Consider the following 21,526-nt stretch of genomic DNA (forward strand, 5'->3'; position numbering starts at 1 on the left):
GGGAGAAATTCACGGAATTCGTCGCAACGGGTACTACCCTCGCCTTGGCGCACGGTCAATAATGAATTACCGACAAAACGGTGCACTTACGTGGGGGAGGGGGGGAGGGGGAGGGGGGGGTGTACCGACTTATTTCGAAACTGCTCTCTTGAATAATAGTTCGAGCGAGGAGACGCGTCACTCGAGTTTTTCGTCTCGAGCTCTGCCAGAAACCGTTCTCTTCCGTTTCGCGAGAGTACGGTTCGAGAAGGAGGCTGCGAGAAACATAATGAAAATATAAATATTGATATTTCGACTTCTATTACGAACACGGTGAATTCTCGATATATGTCAACAACACGGGTCTTGCCACAGTCGTGTATGTTTACACTGCTCGGCGTCCGGGCCTCTTCAGGATGACGTTTATCATCCAGGCCTTGGCGACATATACAGAGAACTCAGTGTATCGCGTAGAAGATTCGACGACCGAAGAAAAGGATTTTCATGAATTTTGTGCACAAGATTTTTCGGATTTCAATCGTCGAGGAAGGTCCAACAGGATTAAACTAGTACAATAAACAATTATAATGCCAGCAGATGGAGCAACATTCATCGGTCATTTATCGATACCAGAGTCGCCACTATTCGCCCATCCAACAAATCCTCTGAAATCACACTGGACCTAGTGAAGCGCCTAACAGGGGAGTCCCAGTGAGCACATTACGACACCATTTTATTGGCCTGCTAATACATTTCCCTCCCCACCCCCGCAAAGACACGCCCACCAACCCCAAACGCTATGACCAGGGTACACATAGTTAGAACGCGAGCTGGACAGAAGAAATACTGCAGATAGTATACCATTACAGAAGGCTATTTCGCGTTTCGAGTGTGCCGTTGAACGACTTTTCCATCAGGATCGATCACCCGTACATAAGGGACGAGTTTACGAGCTGTTTCTAGTTTTCCCGATTGATCTTGGTTTAATCGGCCAGCATGTCAACGCGTCGACTCCCGCACACGCTCGTCAATCGCGAAATCCGCTTATCCGTCGCGACACGGGAAACTTGAGCGGTGCCCAATAATGCTGCGAGCGACACGGGGGGATCGGGAACGTTGCAAATTTCACCGCCAGTTTTCGCACAGGGTTGATAAATACGCGGGTCCGATACCCGTCGACCGTAAAGCTGCTAGAACATCAGGCCAGCCGAAAAGAAATTCCGCTGCGCACCAATGTCAAAAAACAATATTCCACTGTTTTTCGCAAAACGGTAAGAGCAATTTCGTACTCGAACCGAAAAATGCTGTTCGATGGAGATCGTTTCGGAGGAAGCCTTCAGAAGTTTCGGAACGTTTCTCTTTGAAAACGAATTCGATTTTTGGATACGCGAATGAGGTGAGATGCGAGCTGCAGAGATGAATTAGGCGATGACCGAATTATTTGCGAAAACGATTTGAATGCTGGTTTGGATGATTAGGATGTTAGGAAACTCGCTGATGCAAATATCAAGATAGAAATTGATTTTTCTAATTGAGCGATTAATTCGTATCACTTGAGTATACATGATGTGGCAGACAACGTATCAATGCACGAAGTGCTTTAACAATAGAACTACCAAGCAATGGATGCAACTGCAAAAAATGAAAAAATTGCATTTGTTTAGATTTCAGTTTTGTTTGAATATCTACTTCCACAGAGAAGTTTATTCAAAAATAACAATAAACATATTTATAATTTCAATATTTCTAAAAGGAAAAATTAGAGGCAAGTTATTTTGACTCCTCCGGGTTAAAATTGCAAAAGAAATGTGAAATAATTCATTTTTGTCTCGAGTTATACTTTCTTTGCGACATCTTAATCGTAGAGCAGTTGGTTTGGTTTTGCAGGCAATTTCTATCTGCACAAGGAACAAGAATTAGAATAGAAGTAGAACAATAGGACATGGAATTTCAGGGATCAAAAATAAAAGTTATTCTAAAATTTTCCATGATAAAAATCACTAATGAAAACTCAAATATTATTGAAATTGAAGATAATCTAGACAAAATATAAAGAAAAAAATTCGAAGAACAAAATGATTAAAAAAAAAACGATTTTTATACTTTTGGTTACAAATAACAGTTATTAGTGTCCAAAAAATTGGATCCTCCTGGATAACTGTCATCGACGGAGAAAAACGGTTTCGATTGCTCAAAACAGTTATCGACGATCGAATTTCTTTTCACTTGTTCATAATAATTATTGATGAGAACATTCATTTCAGTTGCTTATTTAATTACTGAGTTGTCTACTCTTTTTTTCGGACGGAGCAAGCCTGTGAAATTCATTGAGATGGTTTCGTACAACAAGACGAATCAACCATAAGAGCAACACAAAATCTGTGAAAAACAATTTTTCAAAATTTTTTCAACTGGGAAAATCAGAAATATAGACTTCCGTATTTATCAAAACTAGCGAGCATGATTCACGCCGTGTCCGCAACTCAGGTTAGCGTTGAACGAACCTTTTCTGCTCTAAAATAAAATAAAAACTCGTGTTTGTCACAAAAATTTATTAAATAATTGATTGTCTACCATTTGAAAGTTGTACTATTTAATAATAACTATTACTGATTGTATATTATTTAATTGTCTATTATTGATTGTCTACCATTTGAAAGTTGTACTATTTAATAATAACTATTACTGATTGTATATTATTTAATTGTCTATTATTGATTGTCTACCATTTGAAAGTTGTACTATTTAATAATAACTATTACTGATTGTATATTATTTTGATTGTCTATTATTGATTGTCTACCATTTGAAAGTTGTACTATTTAATAATAACTATTACTGATTGTATATTATTTAATTGTCTATTATTGATTGTCTACCATTTGAAAGTTGTACTATTTAATAATAACTATTACTGATTGTATATTATTTTGATTGTCTATTATTGATTGTCTACCATTTGAAAGTTGTACTATTTAATAATAACTATTACTGATTGTATATTATTTAATTGTCTATTATTGATTGTCTACCATTTGAAAGTTGTACTATTTAATAATAACTATTACAAATTTCCTTCATCAATAACTATTATGACCGACCGAAATAAACTTCTCTCGTTGATAACTGTTTTAAGCTATCGCAAATAAATTTATCTCATTGATAATTGTTATGAGCGACCGAAATAAATTTCTCTTATCGGTAACGGTCATGAGTAGACTGCGGATCTTTATGCAAAGTAACAATTTTTTACCTGAATTGCAACGAACTTTAGTGATACAGAAATGTATTTTCTGAAAATAATATAATAGTATGTTCCAATTTTCCCAATAGTTTTGCTATCTAAAATTACACCTACTAATTTTTGTCATAAATGCATAAAACCCGCAGAAAAAAAGAATTCAAATTTCTCCTCGATAACTGTTACAAATTATCGAAATGAATTTCTCTCAACGATACCATTTACCAAAAAGAGAACAAATTTTCGGTCACTTATAATTCCTATTTGTAACGAATACGACTTTAGTCGATGAAATACTTGTTATTCAATGACTTGTTTTCTTTTCGATGATAACAGTTATGGTCCCTGCGGAATTATCGTTTCAACGACCGTCCCGAACTTTCGACGGCTTCCCAAGGGAAACGTGAACGGGAAAAGAGCGCGCGCGAGTATCAAGGAAACGATTAGGCTAGCTCGATACCATTCGAATCTGCACAGTCTGTATCTCGGGATGTTTCAATTTGATATGACCCATCAGGTTATTCAGCCGAGTTCGACGGCACCCGCACAATGGGCACACATAATTCCCTATATTGTGGATCGAGAAATGATTCTGCACATCGGACACGACCCTATCGCACAGTTTACACTTGCTGGTGTCCGTGCGCGGTATCTTCTCGAAAAACTCCGACAGATTAATTTTCTCGGCGCTTGCGATCGGCGCGCACGCTGCGCCCTTACCGGTTAAAAGCGTTGTATCTGCAAATAGAGAAAAAAAAGAAGTAGCGTGTGAGAAAGGCCCCTTCAACGTTGATTCGCTCCGAGTTTTCGTCCTCTCAATTTCTCCGTTCCGTCTCCCGCCAGTTTCGAATCTTTCTTTCGGTTTCGATCTTAGTTTTGTTTTTTTTTTAATTTTTTAATTTTTTTTCTTTCATTCTCTCCGTTTCGTCGTTCGTGGTGTTGCTCTCGGGTTTGCTTCGCCTTGATCTTGCCTCGCGCTGCGCAGAAATGGGTTGATCGACGACCGATCGATCGCACGGGTTGATCGATTCAGGTGATAGAAATCGCCGGGAAGATCGCTGATTGTAGTTGGTGGAGAAAGGGGACCGGTGTCGTGTGTTCGGCATAGTTTACGTTTTACATGTTGTTCTTTATTTATATTATATTTTCTATGTTCTATACGTATAGGCATCGAGATTATCGATCATTGTATTAGTCGAGTATTGTACTTAAAAGGAAAGGCACCATTAAACAAAACCCCTCTATGAAAAGTCTGTTCTTGCAACAGCCTTCAGGCCTCAGAGACTAGTTCATCATTGACTATTTGATCCGAGCCGACAACGCGAGCTATCGCGTTCCCGACTCGTCTTCTTTCTTTTCTCGTGTTTTTTTTTTCTCTTTGTTTCTCTTTTTTAATACTCAGTCTTCGACGTCATTCACAACCTATGATATATATATATATATATATATAGATATATATATATATGTATGTATATATATATATTGTATATAAATAGTATAAAATTATATAATATAAGATCTATAAATATTCGTATAAATAGTCACTTAATACTGATCACCTCCATCTGTGGAACAAGACTGGCGTTACTATAGTTTGACACCGGGCATGGAACTGGACGGAAACACCCTAACGATTCTAGTATGGTCGTTCATATTCGATCGCGACGCACGAAATTCCCGGTAAAAATCAAAATTGCGGTCAAAACGAATGGCCGATAAATTACCACTGATTTGCACAACTTTTCTCTTGCTGCTGAATTAATTAAAATGATCCGAACGCATCTCGGACACTTTCGCCAATGAAATTCTATTAAAAATTATCTACAGTCAGTTAGTTTGAATTTTCCGTGGACTCGATCAGTCGCGACAGTAAAAAATCGTCCAGCAAATTCGGGAAATATTTTAGAAAATTTCCAAAAAACACATTAAAAAAATGCAAAACAGCTTCCTAAAATTCCTCGAACTCGAAAAAGTCTGATCAAGGTGTTCAGAAGAGAAATTCGTCCAGAAAAGATTTCCCCAAAAAGATCCCTCCGACGGCGGTGCCCGGGTCAATGTTGACCCAAAGCGTAAAAATTGTCACTAATTCGTCGCTTTCCAACGATTACATTAAATGAGTATTAGGATAAAAGACTAACGTGTCTACCAGAGGTACCACCAAGGATTTGTTTAAAAAAAAAAATGAATAAAGCAGAGGATCCTGAACATGATTAAATATAAAATAATAGTCCGCCGTTCGAGGATTAACCCTGCGAGTTCTGGGCCCGTGCCGGAGTCACTTCTGACTCACATATCCCTCTAATACAGTTTTGCTCCGATATAAGACGATGGCTCGGGACCGCCTTTCGTCGTATATCGAATATGGCAGAAAACTATAATATGACATAACCTCTCGTTCCGGCACTGAGCGGTGTGGAGCGAACAACTTGAAAAGAAAAAGAGGGAACAGCGATCATCTTATTTCGAAACAAACAGCGTGGTCTTGTATCGGAATAAAACTGTACGTGTTGACGGGTCACGAGTGACTCCGGCACAGGATACGGGAGGGTTAATGCTCGCTTTCCCGAGGGATCGAGAGGAATATTCTGCACGATCGTTCTTCGACTATAAAGCAAGAAAGATGTACAGTGTTTACTCGATGTATGTCCAAAAGACGGGTCTAGCCAGGGACATGTATCGGGCAGGAGATGTTATTCTTTGATCCACGTGGAAAAGGACAGACGTAGAAGCCTTGAGGCCTCGGTTCATGGAGTGGGGATGGTTCTGGGACATTTATCGGCTATTTGTGACATGTATAGAGTAAACACTGTACCGCATTCGAAAGAGGTGTATTTAGGAAGTTCGTGGCGCAGCGACCGAATACTAACGTCGAACAATTTCGCAAGCGTTCCGGGTCGTGTGCGAAAAACTGGCTGCGCGTATCTCTCTCTTATGGAAATCTAATCAAAGGCAATATCTCGGAGGTTCTTGCCCGCGGAATATACCGCGGGCCGAAATCAACGTAAAATTCAGTCCCATGCGCCGTAACATAGAGAGAGGGTTGAAATCTCTATGTATCTCTCTTTCTCTCTATCGTAGAGTTTCGTTGTGAACCGTGCAAACGCAGAGTCCACAATAAACAATCTCACCTGCCGCGACAGCGGGAGAATCGGGGAGCAAAAAAGATGCTATCCGGTTAACACTATTTCACGGTATCCGCTGGAGGTAGTATTATAATACATGAACACAGTACACAGCAGACTCTCTCTCTCGTCCAAGCACGCAGATATTGTTCCTTTCTTTGTACTCTCGAATTTATAATTACTCCGTGAGATCTCTATACGGGGAGAGGTCGCCTAGCTGTACCACCGAAATTTACGGATAACCTGCTCGTTGCAAACGAAAAGTGTTTCAAACAAAAGTTGTTGGACCCGTACACACAATGGGATAATTAGCTTCTTCGTATTTCGCTTTTTTTATCGAGATACCAAGACGACCTTAAGCTTTTCTTTCATAATTGTGAAGCATTTGAATATGCAATTTGAAAGAGTATCGAACGCTGAGTGAAAAAGCAATAGAGATATTCTTTGGTTCATGTTTGGCGGAAGTATGGCGACGAAAAATTTTTCTTTCGAAATTATTTGATCGTGAATCTTTTGATAATGCGTTCGTCGCGTTTTTCCGATTAAAACGAGTCCAAACACGATACAATTTGCATCGCGTTTACTCGTTTAATCCACGATTCAGTGGAACCTCCATTATCCGAACGTTCACGTCCCACCGACTAGTCCGGAGAATCAAGCCGTTCGTGTTGGGTATCATTTTACTCGGGAAAACGTCACGAACGTGTTGGTGAAGGTTTCGTAAGAAAATAATTAAAACCCCGCAAGTATAATTTTTCCCGCGGTGACTATTCACTCTGTGGACCTTAATACATTTTTACTCCCAACTCGGTACTCTTTCGAATCGCATACCCGAATATCCCACGTAACAATGCAAAAATTCAAGCTCACCTTTGTGTATCTCTATAAAATATCGAGACATCAAAAAAGCAATCACATCGCATGTGCTTAGTAGATACAGTGATTTCTCTATCATGTCGCCAAGGCCTGGATGATAAACGTCGCGGAGCTATCCCCACTGCCGCGGGGTATGCCCCGTGAGACGCCAAGGACGGTAAACATAACACGGCTCGGTTATGTCTCCTGGACGATACAAGACGCTGGTAAGACCCGTGTTGTTGACATATATCGAGAACTCACTGTATAGAGGAATCTTATGTTCCAAACATTTTGTTATACAGCGAGCAGGTAACGAGTAAATTAGGGTGGCGCGATTCAGCGACACGCCTTGCATAATCACCAAAAAATCTACAAAGACCCTGACCTACAAATCATGAGATACGGCCAGGAATCAATCGCTTATAAAGGTGAAAGAAAACTGAAGACAAAACCCTTAAGTTAAAACTAGAAACTAAGACGCACGACAATAAATAATTGGCTTCCATAATAAGGAGAATAATTTAAACGAGGGAAAAATACGATTAAAAGTAGCGAGCGGGCCGCTCGATTAAACGAATGCCGAGTGTTTTACGGTCTCTCGACCGAAGGAGCTCGATTAATACTAATCGCCTCCGGATTTCGGTTTTTTTTTTTGTTTGTTTCTCGTTTTCTCGATGTTTCTTTCCTTTCCGGTTTTTCTCGATGTCCATTCTCGAGGGTGGGGGAGGGAGGGATTTTTTGTTTTTCTCGAACGGTCGAATTCGAATAGTTCGGCCGATTTTTAGCGAGCGCGGCCACGCGCGAAAAGCCTAGGTCAGGTAAGCCGATTCCGATTTCGCTAAAAAGTGCTTGTGCTCGAGACGCATGAACGGCGATATCAACGATCCCTCTCGTATGCCGTGCTTCAATTTAATATGCCTTTTCAGATTGTCGGACCTCGTTAACGATATCATGCAGATTTGGCACTGATACTTATCGGGGAAATGCGATTTCATGTGCTTTTTTATGTTGGCCACGCTCTTGCCGCAGAGCTTACAGCTCTCCGCGCCGAGACCGTTCGACTGTTCTAACTTATTCTGACTGTCTTTACTTATATCCTTGTCTTTTTTGCTAGTTCCGTTCGTTGTTCCTGGAATTACAAGATCCCGATTTCAATAATTGCTTAGCAGATCATCAGCGGTTACCGACAATCTCTACTAGAAGTTCATGGTAAGACAATGCCAATGGAGAGAGAGACAAATATATAGATATACGTATATATCAAATTAAGAGGAAAACTAGAAGAAAACAAACAAAACTGTGTGGCGAAAACGCCTCTCGTGGAAACGACGCATATTATACATATATAAATACTCCACTCCGCGAGATTCGATTCGACTAAAAAAATCACATTTTAAAATTGCTTCCACGCCCCTGAGCCCGTTTTTTTTAGCCCTTAAGTGATACATAAATCGTTCCAAAATGCATATTTCCAGGTACAGTAAAGTCTTGATCTAAGTCCAATCCTAGGGTCCGAGCTGTGACATAGATCGTGTAGGGCTACCTACCGGAAGCCTATTAACGGAATTTTCAATTTAAAAATCTTTAATAACAGATTGTATTATCGGGGGTGAGTTGTTGGTTCACGACTGGAATTAGTGGCGACGTTGAAGAAATATATTAATTTTTCATAGAGATGCTACTAGCGGGACAGCGAATGTAAATGTATATATGTATAATATCGTCTCGACTCACACTTCTACGTCAAGTCAAATAGTTGCAGAGAAAAGAGGGGATTCTCTCAACGAAAATACTCCAATCAACACAGTGTTTACGAAGGGCAATCGAGAAACACCACACTCATAATAAACAGTACGTTTCCGGAAAAGATCCTTCACAAAGACGTACAGATGCCTACTCGTACCAAAAAGAAAAAAAAACAACGAAAAAATAAAAAAAAAAACGATCAATATCATGTCACGAATTAATACACGAACCAAAAAAGCGCACACCTACTGTTCTTCAAAATCATCATCAATATCAGTAATCCAGTATATAATCAAAATCAACAAAACTATGAAAGAACAACAAAACGCAAGGCTAGCACAACACGTCGTCACACAACTAAATCAACGATCAAGAAGACAACCGAAAGAGAGAGAGAGAGAGAGAGAGAGAGAGAGAGAGAGAGAGAGAGAGAGAGAGAGAAAGAGAGAAAAAGAAGAGAATGAAGATAGAAAAAGAAAAGAAAAGAAGACACTCCGAACGAAAAGATGAAGTACAAAAGGGCTCGTGATTGCGGAGTGAGACGCGCAGAACTTTGTGAAACTTCGTCACACTTCGTCACACTTCGTCACACCTCGTCAAACGTCGTCAAACTTCGTCGAACTTGCGGAGCTCACGAAATCGAGCTGAAAGAATAGAAGAAGTAGAAAAGAACAGGAAAATCAAGATAAGAGAAAACGACGCTGGGAGATCGACGAATCTGCGCAGAGAGACCAGACTGACGATTCTTCATTTTCGCATCATCCATCGGCGATACCGAACTATAATAGTCGGCGAGGTCGACGATTAAAAACACAAACGTGTCCTCCCCGTTAACAAGAAAATTCGACTTTCCCAATGAGACCGTCGTTGGGGTGTTTCCCGGCGAAATTCGCTTCGAGACCGGCATCATCTGCTGATCCACGGTTGCGCAATGGCGATTTTTCATTACGGTTGCGAGATTCGCGGTCGATTGATCGGTTGCGTAACGAAGACTCGCGGCCGACGGAGCATTTTGTTGCTAATGCCTCCGTTTCCTGGTGAACGTGTGTGGGTTCAAAGTAAACAGCGCAAGAGAGACACGTGAGAATGTAAGATTAAGATCGGCCAGGTATACGGTGATGTAAGAGACGGTGGCAAAAAGGTAATTTGTAAGAGGACAGAGAAAACAGTGTTTGTAAAGGCATGCATAGAGAATCACGCCGCAGTGATATATATATAATATCTAATATACGTATACATATATCTGTATACACACGTGTATATCATACAAATAATATTATATATATATATTATTATATATACCCGGTGGTTCACGAGAAACAGGCCACCTAAATGGCTCCGTTAAAGATTGAAGAAAATGTTACACAGAGAAAAATTGTACCGTTAAAGGGGACAAATATGGTGACATAAACAAAAAGTTCTGGTTGTAGTCCTTTTCAAGGTCTTTTGAAGGTCGTCGATGATTATCAAATAGCACCATATATTTTTAACTTCACAGTGTTGTAGCTGATGTCAAGACGAGTTCGATCATGTGCTACATTATGACCTCCAAATGACCTTGGACTGATTAACAGATATAGTTCGACTACTCTGTTTGATCGACGAAAATTTAATTTCTTCAGCCATTAGGTCCCATAACACGTACACGGTTAACGGAAACAAGATTATCAACAAACTACAGGTACGTATGCCGAGTCAGTTATGGTCATCGAATTGTTGCGAGTGTATCAGTTTGTCAAGAACCGTTCAACAATGCTTGTTTCTTTCATTTGACTACACCAGAGAGCATGCAACAAAGAATAATTAGATCTTGAAGATCAATTCCAACAGAAACAATTGAGAGTACAATTGATTGCATTGTAAAACGTTTAAATGTTTGTGTTACTGCTCAAGGTCATAATTTCGAACATTTAATTGAATTCAAATAAAATGATTGCACATTTCGAAGTTATCATTGCTTTATCGTAAATTTCCTAGTGCAAGGTCGTTTGAAGGTCACAGTGTACCAGATCATCGAACTCGTCTTGACATCGGCTACAGCACTGTGAAGTTAAAAATATATGGTACTGGTTGAAAACGACTGCAATCGGCACATTTTTTATGTCACCATATTTGCCCCCTTTAACAACTATTCTCTGAAACATTTTCTTCTATCTCTAAGCCTAACGGAGCTATTTGGGTAGCCTGCTTCTCGTGAACCACCCAGTATATTATATATACACATATATATTATATATACATATTATATATGCATATATGTACATATAAATATAAAATTATGTAGATATAAAATTAGAGAGTCACGTGGGCACAAATATATACACATGTTTCTCACACGCACACATACACACAGAGAATTGCATTCGTTCTCGACACACGCAGACGCACGCACACGGTTCCGTTATATCCTGGGCCTCGTAAAACAGATCCACCGAGATGTATATATGTATATAATGTAGAGAAGGTATATAGCAGAAAACAACAAAAGAATGAGGGTATTAAACACATATACGGGGGACCACGTACGCAATCACCGGCCACACACCATCTCAAAGATTCCAGGCAAACAGGAGTACGGTCCATTTGCTGATACCTTGATTCTTGAATATTTTTTTCGCTCCCAAAACCATCTTCCTTCAATTATTTACTATTATATTCTATTGAACACACTCGCGACGAGAATTGTGACATAGCAAATGCACGATACCATCACCACAACACCAAGGATAATAAATGTCTAAAATAAAAATATATATATACGTGTGTGTGTGTGTATGTGTGTTATGCTCGTATGTACATAGGGGCACGCGCGCGCGTACACGTATATACATCGAACAGAAGAGAGGATTTTCTATGTATATGTGGTAAATACACATCCAACAAGAAAGATTCTGTTTCGTGTTGTATATATTTTTTTCTTTTTTTTTTTTCTATGAAAAACAAAAAGTAGTTTTACCACTCACTACGCTTGCCAGACTCGGAAATAGAGGGATGCTCGCTTCGTACGCCTATGTACGACTCGACGCGCAAAAATCCTTGCAAACGTGCATGCACATCTCCCTCGATTTCTTAGACGTGACGTCGTTCCCCGTGCGCCGCGAATGTGATCGCGAATTCGCATGGTGTGGGGGCGGCGAAAATTTGGATGGAAATGGCGGATAGAGACACACTTGTTGATTCTGGGACGGGCCGCGCGTCAATTGACGAAACATAGGAGCCCGCCCGCCCACGTGCTCAACTTGTTGCGCGCGCGTCGCGTCGCGACGCGACGCGTCTCGCGCTCGAAAGGGCTTCGACGGGCGAAGGGAAGTACGTCAGGTCTAAATGGAATGTTGATTGCAATGACAAATGTTTGGAGGTCTTACCATCGAGTCCGTCGAGCATTTCTGGGGGATTATGGTGTTCAGACGGTTCAATTCCTGACACGCTATCGCTTAGCGCGCCCGTCGTGGCGCCGCCCTCCTCGCCGAGCACTCCGACTGGATGGCCCTGCACAGAACATGATCCCTTATGAATTAGGATTGCTTACAATAGTGATCAAATGGTCGAGGATTCGATAATAATTTTCTTTTTTAGTATCAGTCTGTCTTTTTGAATTTATTGGTTTCAGGGGATGATTCTTTGCACCGATCGAGACCTAATTATACTGTGTGGAATTGTTTATAATAATAATGAAAGGATCAAAGAATTCGAGTTTTTAATTGTACGAATATTTATTCATTTTTCGAATATTAGGCTTATAAACAGTTACCAGGTCTTTTTGGATTTATTTGTTTTAGGGGTTGATTCTTTGCACAGTGCCCGTGACCTTCGAATGAAGCAATTAGATTGAAGGCAGTAGAAGAATTAAGCCAACAAGAATTTTTATTTGTTCAAGGATATACCATGCTGTTAGAAATTGCTACTGAACTAATCCCTTTCTAGCACCATCACTAGAATTTTTGAAGCTTTGAACGTAAACTAACAAATTTTAACGAAATCAGTGCAGATGATTTAGGACAGCGATTTTTTCAAATAAGCATTTGTAATTACATCTTTGCATGTAATTGCAATACAATCGCGAAATTCACCCTTTTTCACTTCTTTTTACTTTAGACTGAATCATCGTGTAATCTTGAATTCTGTAAGTCAATATTGTTTGTTTTTCTATTGAACAACTATGTGTATACTCTTCAATAGAATTGCTCATTAGGTACGCTTAATGCGAAATACATCAACAAATTAACAACTCGCACATGCAAATAACAGAACTGAATTTTCAACAGCCGTATTTTATTTGCTATTTACAATATCAACTTAAATAATAACAAACGATCGAGGAAATTAAGTAACTGTTACTACTAAATCTAATCGAGTTCCTAAGTAGATATATTACGAGACAACAACAGTATAACTTCTAATAAAAATATTTAGCTTTTGTTAAAATTCAACGCAGGAATATCCATCACAGACGCACATTAATTAAAAAATGCACATGCTTTGGCAATTCTTTTCTTTCTAACTGTACTTTAGGATTAACAATCTTGCAATACTTTATAGGCAGTATTTTACAGAAATGTTTGTTGTTCGAGTAAACATGCGTACCGATTTCTCTTTATAAATCTACGTTTAAAAAATATTCATTTCTGCAATCACACGTGTAATTTCACAAAATATTTTTCAACGTAATAATAAACATTTTTATAAAATATCTAACTTCCATTAAATATATAACTTCCATTAAAATATCTATAATTTAAACAAAAACTGCTAGGCCTTCTGTATATTAATTGCAAAAGATATAACAGAATGCGTGGTAATTAAAAAAGAGCATAGCGTGGTTTCTCCAATTAACGTATTAAAAAATAATGCAATAAAATTAAACGAAACACTCTCGTGTAAACATAAACTTATCTGTTAAAAGAAAAATAAAATCAAGATCGTAATATCGCTGACTTTTTTATTATACGCATGTAAATAACTGGAAATGTTTGTACGAGAGTACGATAACGAAAATAAAATTTATATTTTTACGCTACGAATTGCATATGCGTCTAATGCATTTCTTAAAACAAAATCGAGCATAGAAACGAAGAGACTGTTTGGCGAATTTGTTAAACTACTGTGGCACAAGCATGCTAACAAAATGCGAATGAACTACATTAATTTTTCCAAGAAACAACAAATAAATTGCATATACAGCCATGAATAATCGAGAACATGAAATGAGCATACATAAAGAATAACAACTGACTGATTAAAAAATGAGTGTACATATTTCTGCAGCGAACGAGAGTGTGACAAAAAGATATTTAAATACTTCATATTTCGTTAAATCTGGTTTGAGCAAAGTTGATAGCAAGTTGTAACGAAGGTGCAAATTACAATGTGATGTCAACAGGTTTCCATTATACAAGCGTAGCTTGCTTTCGCTTCGCTTTCTTTGGCAACGCACAGATTGTGGGCCTTACATTTATCATGGTGGTTCACAATTTCAAGCCTAAAATTACCATTACCAGCAGCGAACGAAGTGCGAATTTCAGGAATCGAATCACTCCATTTTCTACAGTATTTACAGAACATGAGGTTAGACCTCTCATCGTACTGAAGCCACGAATACATGTCTAGCCAACTAACTCTGAATCTACCAGCTTTTCTGCTTTGAATGGTACTACGCTGCGAAACATTAGTCAGGGTAGATTGTATCACTGACATTTCCTGACGCTGATTCACTAGCATTGACCTATGCGTGTTAATGTCTGTTTGGGTACTCTTAATACTTGTATTGTCTGACAACAGATTCAACAGCGATTTCAAGTTACTATTTTTGTGCGAATGCAATTTATGAGACATAGACTGATTTTGCAATGACTTCTGAGAATCTCCGTTAGATTCGGACGTGGTCCCTGACACATTGACAGACAGAGAACCGCCAGCCATGATAGCGCTTTCACGAGAAATGTGTACAACAGCAGAATCTGGTTGATTTTGGGGCATATTCTGTATATCCATAGTTTCGTCACTCTTCCCATCTCTCTGAACTTCCCACTCCACACTAGTCTGTCAACAGAGAAGGAAAGGATATGTGTTTAATCAACACATCTTTCATTTTGCTGTTTTAGCATACAAGAAGACAACTTTTCTCTTTAGCGTCTGTATTTTAAACATCCCTTCCTTCCTATGTCTGTTCGGACTAAGCAGTCGTAGGATAATAAGAGCGAATCAATTATGGGAACAGCAACGAAACTATATCTTTGGTACGCAATATTTATCTGTTGCTCCATGAATAGCGTGGGAAGCTATGCATGAAAGTGTAACTCTTTATATAGAAAAACTAACAAAAAAGCAAAAGTAACCTGCTGAAATAAAACAGTGCACAATGAAACCAATGAATTCAAGAAAATCTACTCTACTACTGAGACTGAGATCTAGGTCAACACTACTTCTCGAATACACACTTTTAAAAAACTACAGAAATAAGTAAACCAACTATGTCTAAAGTTGTAATTAAAATATACTAATTTAATGAAAAACAAGTACATTCATGATAGAAATCAGAATTATAAATTACTTTCTACAGCGAACTATATATGCAGTACGTAGAAAATAAAAGGCAATTGGCATGCAAAATGTAACTAAGTTTCCACTACGATACAAAGTAGAAAATACATATGAGAAATCACTTACTGGGAGGGAGATGTTGTCATGGAAGTCTAAGTGATGATCTAACTCTTGCTTGATAGATGGTTGTGGCTGCGATGAAGGAGACATAGGTCGACCACCATCTTCCATTTCGCCTCCCAAGGCATTATTTAACTTTGGAATCACAGGAGGACTTGATTTGTAACTACATTGTGAGGATGCCTGGAAACAATAAATAAAGATCACACGGATTTTAAATGTACTAAAACCATTCGTAACATGTTTGTGGTACAATCAGATCCAATTTGGATTCGATTGAATTCACGATGCAATCAAAAGTTTTTCTATGCCCTAATGTTTATTTCCATCTATAAATCATTTTTCGTTATCAGTTTGTTACCAAATCCTTCATGCGATGGACAGCCGTTTTTTTAGAATTTTCTGTATTATTAAAATTTGAGGAAAAATATGTAATAATACAATATGATGCTATAATAATTGATAGGCGTTTTAAAACGCAGATTATCTCCTGCTTCATTTCTCAAGGTCACAAGAAGGTATTTGGAAAGCTGTGCAATCACATATACATGTAATGTGTACAGATAACGAAATACGATCATTATCTCCGAATTTTCGGCGCTACGCGTAACAGAATTTTGCGAAACACATGTGACTACATCATGACACATACATGGCATATAGATATGTGTGAACGCACGCATGCACAAAGCCACGCGCGCGAGTACGCGGGAGCATATGTTTTCAAAATAATAATCGAAAAACTAGAAAACCGATCGAAATTACTAATGCAATCGAGATTTTCGTGTATCAAAACATACAAAATTTCTGAATATATTCTACAGAAATGATAAACAACGAAAATTGTAATAAATAAAAATATGACAGTGATTTCCAACATTTAAAAAAACATTAAAATGTCTGTAAAAATGCATTAACACATATTACAATTACATTCTATGAGAACATGATTCATTGAATGATTCTGCTTGATTTTATTCTGTTGGTATAGTTACGCTATAGCGAATGAAACGATTTATGGAATATGTAGTATTTTGCAAAGTAACAGTATATATGAGAATGCACTTTAATCCATTGTAACACATTTTCAAAATATTTTGTGACCAGTTATACTAATGAAAAATGAATGAAATCTAATGCTTGTAAGTGACAGAACTTTGTAGTAATGTTAATGTGCAAGAAATGAATTTATGTGACAACAAATGAAATAACATAGCAGTAGAAAACAATATAATAATTTCAAACATGATGGAATGTAATATTTTTTTTACTCCAAAATTCTTGACCCGCAACATTTTTATCCAAAATGATTCAATCATAAAGAAAAAGAACAGAAAGGTTTAAAAGAAAACAAAACATACTAGTGTAGTAGAAAGAAACTCTACCAGCGGTTCAATAAGAAAAGTGTGAAGAAATAAAATATAACGATTAGAAATGTAAATAAATAGAAACATATGATGTTTAAAGTTACACACCTGAGAATCGGACATGAACCGTTCACTGGGTGGACCACTAAGGGAAACGTCATAGCTGCCCGAAGCCTTTCTTTTCCTCTTTTCAGGAAGAGGCTGAAGATTAGGCGAGTCGGTATGCCTAACGCCAGTTTGTGTTTCTGGCTCTGGCGATGGGCTTTTCTCTTCCGCCTTGTTATTTACACTATTATCAGTGAGGCCTCTAATCTGTAATGCCTCAGCTGTTTTAAGGAACATCGGTAGTAGATGCTGACTAACGTTAACTTCTCCCTTATACATAAAGTGCAGCAACGCCTTCATTTCTGTGTCATTGACATCCTTCAGGAATATAATTGGATGGGGATGGGTATTCTGAAGGAAAATGCTCTCGAAATACGGACTGCATGCAGAGAGTATCGTCTGATGTGCCTTGAAAGTGTCTCCGACACATGCCAGGGTTACGTCGCAGAGTGCTTCTCTGGCAAGCAACGAGCTGAGAACGTCTGTGAGGTTGGCTGGATGATTGTTCCACCGTAGACAATACTGTTGGTCCATCTTGTCTATCTCCAATCCCGACCCTACAACCAAACTAGCTGCCCTGAACTGTCCACACTAGGAGAGACTTTTGATCACCCTGACTACAGAATGACTCCCTAACCCTTAAAACGTTAACTCACACGCCTTCTCCACGCACACTCTCCTATATCGACTTTGACGATATCTCCACGGAGATTATATCGCAACTCTAGACCCACACAACTTCCTCCGTGCTTCTGCAAATGTGCCACATTGCAGTATAACTGTAAAACCCTTCAGGGTTCACGCGTCGCTACTATACGTGCCGAAAACATTTTTTTCGCATAACCTCGGCGACCGACCAACTACTCCATTCGCGATTTCACGTCGACGAACGTGCCGAAAATCGAAAGAAGGTTAGAATATTAATTGCGACGCAGTAAGTGTCACTCACGGATACGATAATATCCAATATCCGAAGATAATGTTTTCGGCAATGTCAATATTCGCGAGGCTTGGGCGCCATTGTCGGTCGGGACTCGTCTAGCCACGAGCCTTCCTCGCGAAAACTCGATTTGTTGATGCTCGATTTCTAACCATTCAAACACGCTCCACACGCGGCTTTATTTACCTAAACCCAGCGCCAGCTAACTAACGCACCGTACACACTAACGACCCGGGTTTGTTTATCGTTCCTGACGATTACTCACCTTTCGCAAACTTTTTGCCATTACAACGCCACCCGACCCTTAACGTCCACTGCCATACCAATCTGCCAATGCCTACGGCCTTATTTTTAAAATACTTTTGACCTTCGTGCATCTGCCGTGGGGAATGGCGCGAAGGGCGCTCGAATTCAAACGCGCCTAGACACGCGTTACTACTTCTTCCAATGTTTTCCATTGAATTCGAACTTTTCGTTCATTCAAATTACAGCAACTATGTTTCGACGTAATAGTAAACATTTTTAATACATAAAAGCTAAGTAAAGTTTCCGAAAATTGCCGTTTCGTACGATTTTATATCTTTCTGTAGAGAAAACATAACCTTTACCGCGCATTTTAAATATTCTACGTCGAGCGAAATTGTTTCAGGCAAATGTTAATGGATTTTATATAAAAATATAATTTATTATTAGATTATTATGCCCGGATAAATTTTTATAAGAAGATACTCAGCCTATTAAGGTTGTAAGCAAGTTATTTATAAAAACATGATAATATTTTACATCATGTAAAAGTGAACGTAGAAATAATTAAATAAATTGTTGAATTTAATCGTTATCTTCATGCTTCTATAGAATCTCCGAAAATTACATACAAATGTGAACAATATCGTATAAAAATTCTATTTCTACACAATTAAAATAGTTCATCTAGGAACCTAAACTTTGTGTAACGTTCAGAAAAAATTATAAATAAATAAAACTATTATAGAAAATTCTATGATTCATCTAGGAACTTGAAATATGTTTAAACAATCGTGAGAAACGATAAAAATTTGACTATACTTGCAATCTTAACATGAATATCGATCGTTTATGATTAAAAATAAACTTGTAGGACTTTAAATAAATTTTAATAGACTCGACATCAAACCATTTGTGATATGTAACGATTAAAATAGGGATCCCAATAGTTTAATAGAAATATAAACAGTATTGTATATAATTTCTGATTCCGGACTGTAGAATCGATTAGCAAGAAGTATAAATAAATAAAACCGTTGTAGATAATTCTATAATTCATCCGGAAACCTAAAATTCATCCTAAAATTTCACCTAGAACCTAGGAACCCGGAACTCGTTTAAATAACCACGAGAAACGTCGCGAATTTGATGCTTCGATGCAGATAAATGTTAATAAACCAGACATCGAGCTTTTTGCGAAATGCACAAACTTGCGACCGCGTAAAGTTTCGAATTCGCCTCCCGTCCGTTGCATTATCTCAACGCGCTGGATCCTACGGGATTCATGGATCCTTTCAGCGACGGCAAGGAAACTTTCACGAACCTAACGACGTTTAGACTCGCAGCGAACGAGCAAAGAGAGCCGAAAAAAATATATACTTGACTCGCGGGGCCGTTTCAACGTGCGGGGATTTTATTTTGCTATTTCTTTTTTTTTTTTTTTTTTTTGTTTCTTCGAATCGAAACGAGACCGCGTGTACAGTTTCGAGTATTACGAGCGGGGATTACGTTACCCCGTAAAATCATCGAGTGCAAAGGGGTCGTTCGGCTTCATTTGACTGCAATAAACGGTAATTCACGCAAATCGCGAGCTTTCTGATATTAATTTCGGCCGGCCGCGAGCCGGACGGTAATCGTGTTAACCATACGAAATCAATAGGTAGCGGGAAAATTGGAAAATCTCCTTAATCGGTTTTCGAATATGGATTTACAAGCTTTGCCTGACCATTAACAGATATAATCCGCACTTTGATTGGCACTGCGCGAAATTACAATTCGCGTGCTTGTTCTCCGGTGGAAGATACCGGGGCGTGATGGTAAATAGGAATCCGGTGTATTAAACGGACAACGCAATGAGCATAATTGGATTTATCTCGGGCCGTGTTTCTCAGGGTTTAAAACGACCCGATCGTCGTTATCGCCGGCGAGCTAAAACGGCACCAAAATTTTCCTACGAGAGAAAGTTCCTACCGATGATTCAGCAAACCACGGACTGGAGATCGGCATTGTTTAAGAATCCGAATCCCAACGATTCGATTCTCTCTTCTACTTTCGGAACATTTTTCCTCGACCATTTCCAGAGATCGGTATTGTCCGAGAACTGTATCAGAATTCCAACGATTCAATTCTCCTGGCGATTCTACATACATATGTATTCTGCTTTCAGAGAATTTTTTTCCCGTTCGTTTCCTATTCCGCGGGCGAATTAACCAGAGCGCACACAGAGGGGGAAAAAAAAAAACGAGTGGCAGCGATCGGATTTGCCAGATCTAGCGGAGTAATTACCGAAAGGGCGTCGCTGTAAGCTCCAGCCTATTAGCAACATTCATCGAAGATAATCCCAACGATGCTGGCCAGAAAAATGGCGAAATTCGTTGTTTCGTTGGAACAACGCTATCGACAGCATTCTCCGGGGATCAAATAAACGATTACGCAACGAACGCGAACAACCGGTTTCTCGAACAAGTTCTTCCTACTGTTCCGATCGCCTAAGAACTTTTCTAGACTAGCAACAACGACACGTCACCGTGTCCGTCTTGTTCGACGCGAAAGACAAAAAGGAAACGAAGAAACAAGTGAAAGAGAAAATCGCGAAAGATCAAAGATCAATGTTAAGGACAGAAAGACGTACGTATGTATAAGAGAGCTTATCTATCGTTGGCAAAAGGAAACACGGACCTGTAGATCCTCCACGCAGCTGGGTTACCGGCGAGCATCACCGTTATCTGCATAATTATCTCGCGGCGGCCTTGACTGTTCCGTGGAGGAAAACACGTCGAACGTGTCGGGCCACGACACGTTTCTCTTTCCCAGCAATAGTGCCAGGAAAACTCGCATTTTCCGTCTTCATTGCGGATCTTCAGGGACGATCTTTGCGGCGATGCACACCGGAAGTGCGGCGGTGCCACGCGCGGCCCGCGCATGTGCACGACGTTTTTCTTTTCTCGTGCGAATCGTACTTCGAAATTCTTCCGCGTCATTAATTCTCCCGTTGCTCGACAGAACGAAACTCGTCGCGAATTCGTTTGTCCGCAAAATTATTTCACGGAACGCACTTAAGAGTTCTCGCAGCAAGCACACGCGCAGAGATACGCAAACGTGTATATACATATATATATATAAATATAAATGTGTGCGCGCGCGTTGTTCTCTCGAACAAAAGCAACGGGTTTCGGCATCGCAAAATTTAATGCGGAAAGTCCGCAATACCGTCTCGGTAAGAGACTGCAGCTGCACTCGGCCATGCATTTTCCCAGCGACAATG

The 21,526-nt window shown here is 39.1% G+C and overlaps 2 protein-coding genes across 6 annotated transcripts in view; both read right to left on the reverse strand.

Moving 5' to 3' along the window:
* Positions 1 to 21,068, reverse strand: part of LOC143361114 (zinc finger and BTB domain-containing protein 8A-like) — a 105,166-nt gene extending 84,098 nt beyond the window's left edge. For 2 of the 5 annotated variants that reach the window (XM_076800388.1, XM_076800387.1), the window contains exons 1-4: positions 18,284 to 18,343; positions 17,082 to 17,635; positions 15,613 to 15,789; positions 12,312 to 12,435 (exon numbers count right to left, since the gene is read on the reverse strand). In XM_076800388.1, coding sequence (XP_076656503.1) covers positions 12,312 to 12,435; positions 15,613 to 15,789; positions 17,082 to 17,612 — 832 coding nt within the window. In that variant the 5' untranslated portion in view covers positions 17,613 to 17,635; positions 18,284 to 18,343. Of the gene's footprint in view, positions 1 to 12,311; positions 12,436 to 13,068; positions 14,986 to 15,612; positions 15,790 to 17,081; positions 17,636 to 17,734; positions 18,213 to 18,283; positions 18,369 to 20,940 lie in introns of those variants that run through there. The other 3 variants (XM_076800384.1, XM_076800385.1, XM_076800383.1) reach the window with 3 other exon arrangements.
* Positions 7,765 to 8,737, reverse strand: LOC143361131 (uncharacterized). The gene has a single exon (XM_076800422.1). It carries the CDS (start codon positions 8,193 to 8,195, stop codon positions 8,010 to 8,012), a length of 186 nt encoding a protein of 61 aa, XP_076656537.1. The 5' UTR covers positions 8,196 to 8,737; the 3' UTR covers positions 7,765 to 8,009.
* Positions 21,069 to 21,526: the final 458 nt, after the last annotated feature.

Source organism: Halictus rubicundus, chromosome 14 (genome assembly GCF_050948215.1).
Source record: "Halictus rubicundus isolate RS-2024b chromosome 14, iyHalRubi1_principal, whole genome shotgun sequence".
Classification (NCBI taxonomy): Eukaryota; Metazoa; Arthropoda; class Insecta; order Hymenoptera; family Halictidae; genus Halictus; species Halictus rubicundus.